At 54.9% G+C, this 12,038-nt stretch overlaps 1 protein-coding gene across 1 annotated transcript; it reads right to left on the bottom strand.

The window, feature by feature from the left end:
• Positions 1-6,298: 6,298 nt before the first annotated feature.
• On the bottom strand, positions 6,299-7,889 carry LOC102886583 (sperm-associated antigen 11). Its single transcript, XM_006914993.1, has 2 exons — positions 7,835-7,889; positions 6,299-6,471 (listed from the first exon to the last, which is right to left on the bottom strand). Exons 1-2 carry the CDS (start codon positions 7,887-7,889, stop codon positions 6,299-6,301), a joined length of 228 nt encoding a protein of 75 aa, XP_006915055.1.
• Between the last annotated feature and the right edge of the window lie 4,149 nt (positions 7,890-12,038).

Genomic DNA, 12,038 nt, shown 5'->3' with positions numbered 1-12,038 from the left:
CCCGTCCTCCCTTCCGCCCTTCCTCCCTTCCTCCCTTCCTCCCTTCCTCCCATCCTCCCTTCCTCCCTTCCTCCCTTCCTTCCTTCCTTCCTTCCTTCCGTTTCTCCCTCCCACCCTCCCTCTATTCCTTCCACAGACAAGCAGCAGACATGGAGCTAAACGTTCGAGAAAAAATGATGCCAACAACACAGGCTCTGGGCTGTCAAGGAGGCAGGTGAGGGTGACAGACAAGAGGATGGCAGTGCAGGGCCGGTGACAGTCACTAGCTGCAGCATACACGGAGACCACACGCGACGCCTCCAGCCTCCCGAGAAAGGGCTGAGACCTGAGGGGCAAATGCGGAGCAAGGGCAAGTGGTGTCCTGGGCCCAGGGCACAGAAGGCGCAAAATTCGGGAAATGAACGAAGTTCAATTGGGGAATTGGGGACAGCGCGGCTGCTGCAGCGCCAGGAGCCGTGGCAGCCGGGAGTGTAGTGAGGTCGTGCTGTGAGACTCCTCGGAGGCCACGTCAGGGAGCAGTTCGAGGTCACCACGAGGACGAGGGGCCGCCGTGGGCGAGTTAGGCAGTAGGTGGCCATCAGTCAGTGCTTCAGAAGGTCCGGTCTGGCCTCAGGGGACGAGGCTGCGCGCTCTGGCCTGGCGGCTCGCGTCTTCCTGGGCCAGCTGCCGTGGACTCGCTCCTCTGTCCCGCTGTTTGACCCAGGCTGGCGCCCAGTGGTGCCCAGGGGCTGGGCCTGCGCTCGGCTCCCTGCACAGCCCGCGTCCCCAGCCCTCACTCCTGCTCCGCGTTTCCAGCTACCCGCCGTAAAAGCCCCTCCGCTTGGCCCACAGCCACCTCCGCGGCTTCGAGTCTGTTTTCCTCCGCCACCTCCCTGCGCCCTGCAGCCTGGCGCGCTGGGGCCCTGCCCGCGGCCGAGGGCCGGTGCTTGGGCCTGGCCCTTCCCCCTCCCGCTGCCCTACAGTGCAGAGGTGGCACCCACCACAGTCAAGGCCACTGCGGCTGGTTTAAGCCAGGTTCCTGCGTCTCCAGTTCCTTCCAGGTTTTCAAGTAGAGAAAAACCAGCAGCAGATGCAACTGCCTCCCTGGACTTTGAAGCGGACGCGGATGAAGCCTGCTCGTGCTATCGCGGGACAGGGGGACGCGAGATTCGGACGTCAAGGCTGTTCAGCAGATGCTCCCAGGACCCAAGGCTCTAGCAGAAGCCATCTCCCACGTCCCCGGGACGCCTCGTCCCGTCCTCCCCGCCCCCTCCCTCCTTCCAAGGCCAGACGGTGGTCCTTCATCTCTGACGCCTCCCACGGCCCCGCAGCCGCGCGGCGCCCGCATCTCGCTGCCCGAATCCAGGAGGGCAGGAGGCCTGGCAGAAACCCCAGCGCCCTTCCGCGCATCCCCAGCCAGGGCGGGACCAAGGGCGGCGGCAGCCCCTTCCACCCCTGCCTTGGCCGTGTGCTCTCGGTCTTCACCCGGCTAAATTTCAGTTTGCTCATCTCTGAAATCCGGGTAAGGACCCCCCCGCCCTGCAGATCAAGTGCGGAATACGAAAAGCGGCGTGTAACTCATGGTCCTCTGCGCGCGGTGCTCTGAGCGCGCTCTCGCACCGTCCTTTGTGCGTGGGGACCGTGCGTGAGGGAACGAGGGCCACACTGGGACCCGATCTGGGTCCGCCCTGACTCACGGCCGAGGCAAGCCTCTGAAACCCTTCAACAGGCACAATAAAGACCTCTGCCCGCTCCCCGGCAGGTAACAGCGCGTCCTCCCGCGGAGCTGCGTGGCGCTGGCTTAGCGGCTTCGCTTGTCTGAGCCTCAGGTGACGCACCTGCGTGATGCGCGCGCTCGCGCCCGCTCGGAGGCGAACGGGATGAACGCGCGTCGAGTGCTCAGCGCAGAGCCGGGGGCCGAGGAAGGCGCGGTGAGCGCCGCCTCGCGGGCAGACGTGCTATCGCCAGCCGGACCTTCAGAACCGGTCTGGGTCGCTCGGCCTTTGGCACCAGAATCCTTCTGGACCTGGATGCCTACGATGACCGCCACGCCCCCGCGCGAACTCACAGACTGAGCTGGGACGGGCTCCTGAGTCCCCGCAGGTAAGACACGTGACTGTCTCCAGGGTCTCCGCCTGCGGAATAACCCGCAGGAAGCGCCGCGCACTTGGCACTTGGCGTCCACGGGGAGGACACCTGGAAACCGCAGGTTGGCGCGGCATCCAGCCATGCTGAGCACGCGAGGACCGTGGACCCGCCGCCCTCGCTCTTCTGAGTCCGGGGCGGCTGCTCACTTGTCCTCACGTGGGGGACATAGCCCAGGACCACGGGTGGTCTCTGAACCTCCAGGGGCCTCGGCTGCTGAACGTATGACGGTGCTAAGGCGGTTCTTTCTAGAAGATGGCGTTCTTGTGTTTCACGGAGGAGGAGTCTGCAGGCAGCGCCAAGCGAGGCATTTCAGTACGTCGAGCTATTGCAACAGGACCGTTAAAGGGTGTGGCCTGTGGCCTCCCAACAGGACTGTTGTGAAGGATGTTCTTGTGTGTGTTGTCAAAAACGCATCTCAGCCCTTTGGGTCGCAGAGCTTCGAGGGGCGCCCGGTGTTTAGGTGGCGGGCGACTGCCCTGGCAGAGCTGTGCCGGTGAGAGCAGGCGGGGTTGGGTCTGACTATTTTTCCCGAGTCTTCCTGGGTTTTATTTATTTATGTATTTATTCATTTATTTGAATTTCTCAGGGTGAGAGATTTTTCATGGCATCAGCACGCTCATCCCCAGCATGGTACAGTGACCAGGTGGGATCTGGTGGCATTGTCACCTTCAGAGGCAGATGATGGGATCAGCTTCTCGCCTTTCTCTGCAGCTTATCTGCGTTCAGAGATCTTAAGACATGGGCAGGGCAGGCCTCTTTGTCCAGATGAAAACCCAGAGTTTATAGACATGGAACTTACGTGCAGGGCCATTTCACCGTGGGTGGTGGAGAAATCCACCCCCGGCCGTACCCAGGCAGGGAAAGACAGTGTAAACGTGCACGTGTGTGTATTTTGATCACCAAATTACACCCCTCAGAGGTATTCGAATATGATATGTGCTATTTCCACATTGAAAAACAACTCAGATCACTCATTGCGTCTTATTTGAATCGAGACGTTTCAAACATTAGATCACAAAATGAGCCACATAGGTCCCATGCTCTGCCGTTCACAAGGACTCCATCTGTGCTTTGTCATTTGAAATCAGCGAATACAGAATTTATGCCCGGCTTATGGACAAGGAGCCCCAGGCTCCGTGAGGCCGGCTGGGGTGGCCGACTGGGGGTGGACCTGGGCATTCTGATTCCATGTCCCAGACTTTCCACAACACGATGCTGCCCACCAGAGTGACGGATTCGCTAACGATCTCTTGGGTACCTTTTTTGTGACCGAGCGACAGGGGACAGCGGGTTGTGATGCTGTCAGAGGCAAACGCTTGCTGTGGACACTCAGGATCCAGGGGACCAGGGGACCTCCTGTGTCTCCAGCCCTGGCTCCTTTAGTTCTGCTGTGGGAGGGGAGGGGGTAGGCGGGAGCTGATAACCCCTGAAAAGGAACGGGTTACAGGCTCAGCCGGGCGGCGCTGTAACACAGCAGAGCTAATAAGGGCTGCTGGTGAGAGAAGACAGGTGTGCAGGCTTTGGGCTGTGACCACGTGTGGCAATGGTTACATGAGGTGTCCTGGGTTCCTTGGTGGCCCCACGTTCTGCCCGTCGATCAGAAAGGATGGGAGCGGTGGAGTGAAGAAGTCTATGTGTGGAGCGTGGATGAGCTCGTTTATTCCCTCACCTGTTCACACGGGTCGTGCGCGGCCGGTCACCAAGGTGTAAATACGAGTGAGAGCCAGGACCGCGTCCGGGGTTTCAAAGTCCAGCGAGAGAGACAGACGCGGAAGCGAACGGCGGCAGCGTGGGGACCCGTCCTGGAGGGTGGATGCACAGCTGCAGCGGGGGACCCTGCCAGCAGGGGGCGGGGGAGGGGCCGGGGAGATTCCGCGTGGGGGAGGGGACACTGGAGCCCCTTTGAGCGAGAGGAGGGAACGCCTGTCATTCTTAGTTACTGAGTCACCTCAGAAGGGGAAGTTCCGGGGGGGCAGAGGGGGTAATCATATCTGTCTCAGAAGAAGTCGCTGCAGGAGAGTAGAAAGGCTCGCTGAGCATCCTCCGCCGGACCCCTGCTGGACCGGCGTGGCCCCGGCCTCCCACCGCCCGTCGGGCCCCCGCCCGCCACCAGGAGCAGCCCGGCCCTCCTCGGTGTGTAGAGGGTCCACGCTCCCCCGCAGGGTCCACCCCGAGAAGAGGCAAGTCCCGGTCGGCCTGTACCCCGTCCCCCGACCGCAGGCCGGAGTATCTCAGAGCAAGGACGGGTGGTGGGTCCCCAAGTAGGAGCGGGCCTGGGGTGCAAGGACGCGATGCGGGCCGTGCGGCCACTGCCTACAGCCATCCTGTCCAAGTTGGGTATAACTCCCTGGGGAGGGTCCGCAGGCACAGCAAGCGGCAGGGCCAAGGTAGCACCCATGGGTCCTCCCCTGAGCTCGCTACACTTCCGCGGCCGGGTCCACCCTCCCGCTGGGCGCCAGGCCACTGGGGTGCCCGGATGTGTGGCAGCAGGAAGCAGACAGGCGTGGCTTTCATTACCCACAGCTCTGCTGCCGGCCTGGCCCCTGTCACAAATAAGGAGGGATGCACAGTGATGCTCTAAAAAGTAGCCTGGCGCGCGCAGTGTGGACCGAATTCATTTCCACAGGCTTATGGTGGTATTCCGTGCAGGGCAGAGGTGAATGAGTCACTATAATCTAATTAAGGCCAAGCACTGCAGGCCGGGAGTGCTGATGATCCAGACCCCCTTGTGTCTCAACCCGGCTCGGATTCCCAGCTGCTCGCTGCTTTCTTTAGCCACCTGGACCCGCTTCGCCAGCCGCGGTCAAAACCGTTCTCGGGCATCGCCGGCGGCCGCGCGCCCTCTGCTGCTCAGTGTTGGTATCGACCGGCTGCCGGAGCCCGAGGTCGCCTGGCCGCTTTGAGAAACGGTCAGCGCGGGGGCTTCACGTTGTGTTAGAACCTACTGGGGCTTTGCGGGAACATGTTCAGCTCGATGCTTTGAAAAATGGGGGAACCGATGCTATGGAGGTGGAGGGACTTGTTCAATACTTCAGAGACGCGGAGCAAGACCCGGAATCCAGGGCTTTGGGGCACGTTCAGGCCCCTGCAGGCCCACAGTCCGTCTGATTATATGTAGAAAATAAAATGCGGGAGTGAGTTTAGAAGCGTCTGGGAGAGGCCTGGGCATTACGCCTGACAGTCACTGAAACTTCAGCTGAGAATCCAGACAGAAACCCAGAAGTGTGTTTTCTTAAAGCAGGTTCAGCTTATTCATGAGCAACTGGATTCAGGCAGTGAACAGAAATACTGAAACAAGGTATCTGATCAAGCCATGGATCTAGAAGAGACAGCCCACCATCTCATACATCAGCACATTTTTTTAAAAAAAAAATATTTCTTACCATTAACGAATATTCACTGCTCTTGAGATGACGGGCTCAACGCCATGGTATGGACAATGTGTTGAGCAGGATTCAGAGAAAAGCAAAGGGCAATGGGTGGGAAGCCCAAGGTAGCTTCCTGCGGGATCCCCACCTTGCTCTCACTGTTCAGATGTGCGTTCGTTAGCGTTAGCTAGAACAGCGAGCTCTGGACCGGGGGCCGGCCCAGAGCCCTGCTGCCGAACTCTTAACCTCCGACCTCCGTTTTACTCCATCCCTAAAACGGAGTGTTGTGTTAATCGGGTGAGGCAACCTAAGAGCAGATGTTTGGAATGGAAGCAACAAAATCCCATCGACGTGTGGCCTGTGGTGGTTACGGCTGGAGGAGGCCGGGAAGGAGATGGGCCATGTGGTCCGGGATTCGGCAGGATGAGGCTGACGCTGGCTTTGACCAAGAAGTTATTTGGTGGGAAAGAAGCCAGGAGACGGGCTGCATTCCTACCCCTCTGAAGATGAGATGCTTTGGGCCTTGGTTTCAAGTCTCCCCCCATCTGTGGGTAGGTGAGAGATAACCCTTGGAACAAGGGAAGGAAGTAGAATATTACAAAATTCCGAGACTCTTAAAGAACAAAACGAAACGAAACAAAACACAAAACGGCAAGCTTTGAGGGAAGTTCTTTCATCAGATCGTCACCCTTAGTGCTAGATTCATTCGACAAAGGTTTATTGAGCACCTACTATAAGCCACAGGTTCTTCTACACTTTGGGGGCCACTTGAAGATCCCAGCTGCCTTCTAGAAGCTTACGCTTCAGGTCTCCACTGGTTTGTTCTTCTTCTCTTCCTCTGCGTTCGATATGCAGCACCTATCCCAGGGGTCGGAGCAGATTTCACCCCTCTTCTCGCCAGAGTGGCAGAAGAAAAGTCTGCAGGTTCCATGTCTCGTCTGGCAGATAATATTTCGGATGCCAGGCGGCATATCTCCTATTGGTACAGTGGAATAGAGTTGCTATTTAAGTCACATCATGCAGAGAATAAAGGCTGATCCCAGCCCACAGCCCAACTCCAAATATTTGCTACATTCTTACAAACTTGTCTTGGGACAAGTTTCAGTTTAAATGAGCTTCGTCTTCTTAGCTTTAAAGCAGGGACAATAATCCCCACCTCAAAAGGTTGCCAGGAGGAAGTATTCCATTCGCTCTTTATATTCTTACATTGTAATCGGGTTCTCAAGCTTCCTGGGGACGGATGTGAGTTAACGCATTCGGGGAGAGCAAAGGCAGGAGAAGAGAGTGGAATGGGAAGGGGTGGATCTCTAGAAAAACTGGAAATAGTTCTGGTTCTCAGCTTGTGGCTCGATTTTTAGTTTTATATCCTCCAATGAAAAGCATAAAAGAAAATCTCTCTCCTTACTCTGGGAAAGTATTTTCTATTTGTCACAAGAAAAAAAAAATTGTAGCTACGTGGGCTGATGGATGTTAACTGGACTAAGTGTACAGATCGTTTTGCAATATATACAAACATCCATCCATTATGTCGTACACCTGAAACTAATATAATGTTATGCGTGAATTATATCTCAGTAACAACAACAAAATCATTGCCAGTCGGGGAATGAGAAAGGTCTATTTCGATGCCATCTAAAGCCACCAAACACCCATAGTGTGGGCCCTGAAGATTTAAAAACCCTCGCACAGTGTCTCAGCAACAAATGGGGCCGCCGCCACGATCCCATGTCATTTTGGCTCTGTCGTGACTTGAGGAGGACAGTGGACAGATAGCTCCACATCTCTCGAAGGCAGAACCTCAGGCATAGGGATCTGGGGAGCTGGAGTCAAGCCTCACTTCTAGCAATAACGATTTCTCCTTGGACGATGCGTTCCGCCGGCCGTGACTCAGTTTCCTCATCTGTCAAGGGGCTCTCTGTGAAAGCTGGGGGTGTCACTCCATGTGTGAACGACTACAGGACACGACACAGCAGCACCTTATCCTTCCTCAGGAGATGGTTGCCTCTCCCTGGGGGCATGGGGCTGCCACAGAAGGTCCCTAGTCACCTCTGGCTCTGACCTTCGGCTGACGGCCATTTCCTGCTAAAGACGTGTCTCTCACCGCAGTGAATGCTTTCTCTGCTTCAGAGCAAAGATGTCCCTTCACCTTTCATTATCTTTCAAAAACTTTTCATAGGGAAGATGAAAACGGTCCAGAGGGGCCCACCTGCACCCACTAATGGCACGCGGACGCAGACCCACGGACACGCGCATGGGTGGAACCCTGCACCGAGCCCCCAGCCTCTCCCGTCACCTCCCGGGGCTGGCGGCAGCGTCTGCACTGGCCCCGCAGTGTTTACCTGAGCTCAGCGGGACCAGGCAGGAGAGGACCGCGCACAGAAACAGGACCTCCATGTGCTGAGGTTCCCTCGGCTCGCTCAGCCCTCCTGTGCAGAAACGCACACCTGCTGTAGAGCGCAGTGGAGCGGACAGGGCACAAAAACGGGACATTTATAGGTTTTTGGGAACACTAGTCAGAAATGAGCACATTTATCTGGTCTACTGAGTAAGGCTGTGGGCAGAGGTACTCAATACTCTTCCCGTCCGCCTAAAAATAGACAGGTTTCTGTGTTCAGAGGAGCAGGGCTTGACCGTGACTCCGGATACTGGGCCGAGGTGGAGAAAGAGCCAGCAGTGGCCATGTGCTCGGTGACAGGGACGGAGATGTGCAAAGACGTCCTCCCAGCCTGCAGAAACTCTAACCAGTGTCCTGTGGCCTTGAAACTAATAATACAACAAAAATTGGCTACGCTGCCAGGCGCACACCCAGCAGACGGAGGCCCACGTGCACCGAGAGACAGGTTCAAGCCTGTTCATGGCTGCGTCATCCACACAGCTGCCAACAGAACAAATCGCGTTTCCACAGTCACGGAGCCCATAGAGTATCCCCACCCAAAACGAAACAACAACAGTGCACACAGCACGGATCCACCTCACAATCATTCTGAAGTGAAGAAAAAGAGAGGGGAAAAAGCTGGATAAAACATACAGACGTAGTTTTAAAATCTGGCAAGTCGAGCCCATGTATTAGAAGTCGGGAAGCTGTCATCTCTGGGGGAAGAGAGTAGACTCTTCTCTCGTGTGACCAAGTGTTCTTGACTCGAGGGGGTGACAGGACAGTGGGAGACACAGGGGCCCCCGGCCCGGGAGGGGTGCAGGATGGAGACCCCTGAGGGGGGTGGCATTGGAGCAGGGTCTGGGAGGACAGCTCTGTGTAGGTTTGAATAACGGGTGGTGCCCAAAGGCCCCGTGGCTCAGGGGTGCGCGTTTCTCCCACTCATTTTAGTCCCAGCATCGTTTAGACCTTCTCCCCTTAAAACGTACTTACTAAGAAGTGCAGGTCAGCTCTCCGTCCCCAGGCCTTCGTGATGGCTGTTCCCAGTTTCTCATACATCCTTCCAGAGGTTTTCTGTGTCTACACGAGCTCATCAGAATCGACCTACACCTCTTTTTCGTATAAGCCACAACACACTAAATGCATATCTTTTCTTTTGGATTTGCCCCTTTGTATTTGAGAAATCTGGGAGATTTTAAAAGTCGGTACATGAAGAGCATCATCCTTCTTTATTACAGCTGCTTAATGCTTCTCGTAGGCGGCCTCCCACCTCGCTTAACCAGCTGGCAGCAGACGTATCTGACTCTTACCTAGAAAATGGATATTGACAAGGAGTGAAGTTATTTAAGAACTAAAAGCTGCTTTTCTTTCTTGGCCAACAGAAAGGTCACGAATTAAGTAATTAGAAAGTAGAGATCAGGATGTGTGTGTGCGCGTGACAGTCAAATACTGAATAACAAATGTGCTAACGTTTGAAATTCTTTCCTGCGGAGCATTTGTTCTGAACACATCTCTGAAACCTCCCCTTATAAAAAAAGGCCTGAGCAGTTTGATTCGCCCCTTAAAAAACTGGCTTCCGCACCAAGATCATATTGTAAATTCAAGATTTCTAAGGAATGATTTTAATTCCGAATGTTCCTCTGCAGATGGAGAAATCACAGCTGTAAGATACGAGAATTATTGTTTGATAAAGATACTGGAATGTGTAGATAGATCCAAATGTATAGATCAGAAAAAGGAGTTTTGCATGTTTGGTTCTTTGCTGTATCTTTAGCACCTCGGACAGTGCTTGTCTTATGAGAGATGCTCCGTAATAGCCGTTGAATGAATCCACGTTTTCCAACAGAGACATAACTGAAATCGATACAGAGTGTATGGGAAAAAAAAAAAAACGCTACAAAATAAGAGTAAGGAAATATTATTGGGAAGACTGGGCAAAAGAGCTGTCCTGCGAAAAACATCCGCTGCAGGCATCGGAAGACAATTCCGTTCCGTGAATCAAAAAGTATATACAGCACCCACTAATTCGAAGCGATTATCTCCAAGGACAGAACAAGGTGAAATAAGACAAGAGACGGCTCAGAGGGAAAGACGACCCGGAAGGATAGAGAAACGCGGGTGGCGACAAGGGACAGTGGAAACTCCGGAAGTCGGACCAACGGCCAGACTCGACTCGGCATGCGATTTTCAGGGGAGGGAGACCGAAAATTTTCAAAGAAAAAATAATGTCGAATGGCAGTTACCAGGGGCTGGAGAGAGGGGGACATGGGAAGGACTGGTCGCGAACGAGCCCCAGCCATCTGCCGGGCAGCACTGGCCCTACGGCCACGGGCCTGCGGCGTGCGGCGCGCGCTTAAAATTCGCGGAGGGGACAGATATCACGTCAACTGTTCTTATCCCGTGACGGTTAAACATGTAACGAAATAATGTTAAAATGCCATTTCAACGCCGTTTTTGAACTGGGAAATTACCCGAATAAGCCAGTTAATAAAGCTTATAAATTTCCAGATAACGCCAAGGAAATGAGAGTTGAGGTTAAATGTCCCTCCTGAACTATTCGAAGTATAAACAGCGACAACAACAACAGAAACGTACAAAAAGCAGGTGTCCCGGCGAAGAACCACAGCCGCTGTGCCCTCCGCGAATGCCAGGTAAGGAAGGGCATGTCTGAGTTTTCAAGAGGAAAATTATGTCGCAAGGATTTGGTTCTGCGGCTGATTATCTTTCACGGGTCAAAAAGAAACCCATTCTGAAATATTCAAGGAATGAGAAAATATTTCAGCCAAATACCACTATTGAACATCTTATAAAATTAACTTTTTTTCTATGCTACATTACCTGTTTTATTTTTAAGAAAACGGATGCCGGATGCCATTTTGTCTCTTTAAATGTGCTGTGATCAGAGCCATTTTCATGTGTCCTTATGACGAAGGTCACTCATCATCACCCTGAGGACAGAAGGTGGGACCGTGTCCCTCAACACCGACACTCCACGGCTCTGCCCTTCCGCTGCTTCCTGAAGCCACACGTGCCGCGGAAAAGCACCTGCTGGGTGACGAACTGCGTCCTTCCCCTCTCAGAGCCGCATCCGCATTTTCATCAGTCCAAACTGGCTCTTCCCCCACATGGCGGCCACACGTCTGTTCCACGCTGTCTCGTGTCCTGCTTTCCATTCCTGGAGACAGGAACAGAGACGCCGGCCTTCGCTACCCCGGGGGAATTGTCTCACGTGGCCCTAAGACCCACAGGGAGCGTCTTGACCCCCTAACGGGAGTCATTTCTGTGTTCGTCAGAGGCTTATGCATTGTGCTCGGTGCCAGGACACCTGGAGTGTGCCCCATGGGGCTTCGACCACGTGGAAGGACGAGCCGGGTCCCCTGCACCTGATGGGGGCAGGCATCTCACTCTTCGGCTAAGGGTTCTCACCACAGGGTCCCTTCGAAGTGACTTTCCCACTGACTTCCTCTTCCAAAACCCACACGGTTCTTTCTCGTGTGTCTCTCCTTAGTTTTAATTCCTGAGGCTTTGCATAAGGACCAACAATGACTGATCAACGTCACCGGCCCCCTACGTTCCAGCCTTAGAAACTGCCCTGGGGCTTTCTTCCCTCCTCCCTAACTCCAGTCTGTAGTGACTTCCTGTGGTCCTTCATGTCACGACCACACACAAGCTCGCAGTCACTCACCAGACCCCTTGGCCGAGCCAGGGAGAAGGTCGGGGGAAAATTTGTCATTTTCCCACGGTCCTACACCGAGTTCTTGTCTCATTTGTCTCCTGGGCCTTCCTTCCCTCCCAGACCCAACACCTCTCATCATAGGAGAGGGCGCCAAGCCCCCGAAATCACAGTCCCTTGTCTGCCGAGGAGCTTGCTGACAGGTCCCGAGGGCAGACCGCTGTCGAGCCCGTGTTTGCCACGCGTGAGCATGCCACGTGCTTCCCAGGCTGAATTCCTCATTCATACGAATGCAGCTCGTTGACTGGCACGGAGAGTTGGGCTCAGAAGGACCGTTCTGCCCATTGTGCTCATCGGGAGTTGTTACCGGGGTTGGGACAAGAACCCACGTTATCCAGCGGGCGTTCCCAGTAAGTGCGACTCCGCACGCTCACATCCGTGGTCCCCTGGGACGCACCGAGCCGCTGCCGCCTGTGAGGAAAACACGCCCCTCAGG

Source organism: Pteropus alecto, unplaced genomic scaffold (assembly GCF_000325575.1).
Source record: "Pteropus alecto unplaced genomic scaffold, ASM32557v1 scaffold35, whole genome shotgun sequence".
NCBI lineage: Eukaryota > Metazoa > Chordata > Mammalia > Chiroptera > Pteropodidae > Pteropus > Pteropus alecto.
This window is presented reverse-complemented; position numbering and strand designations above follow the sequence as displayed.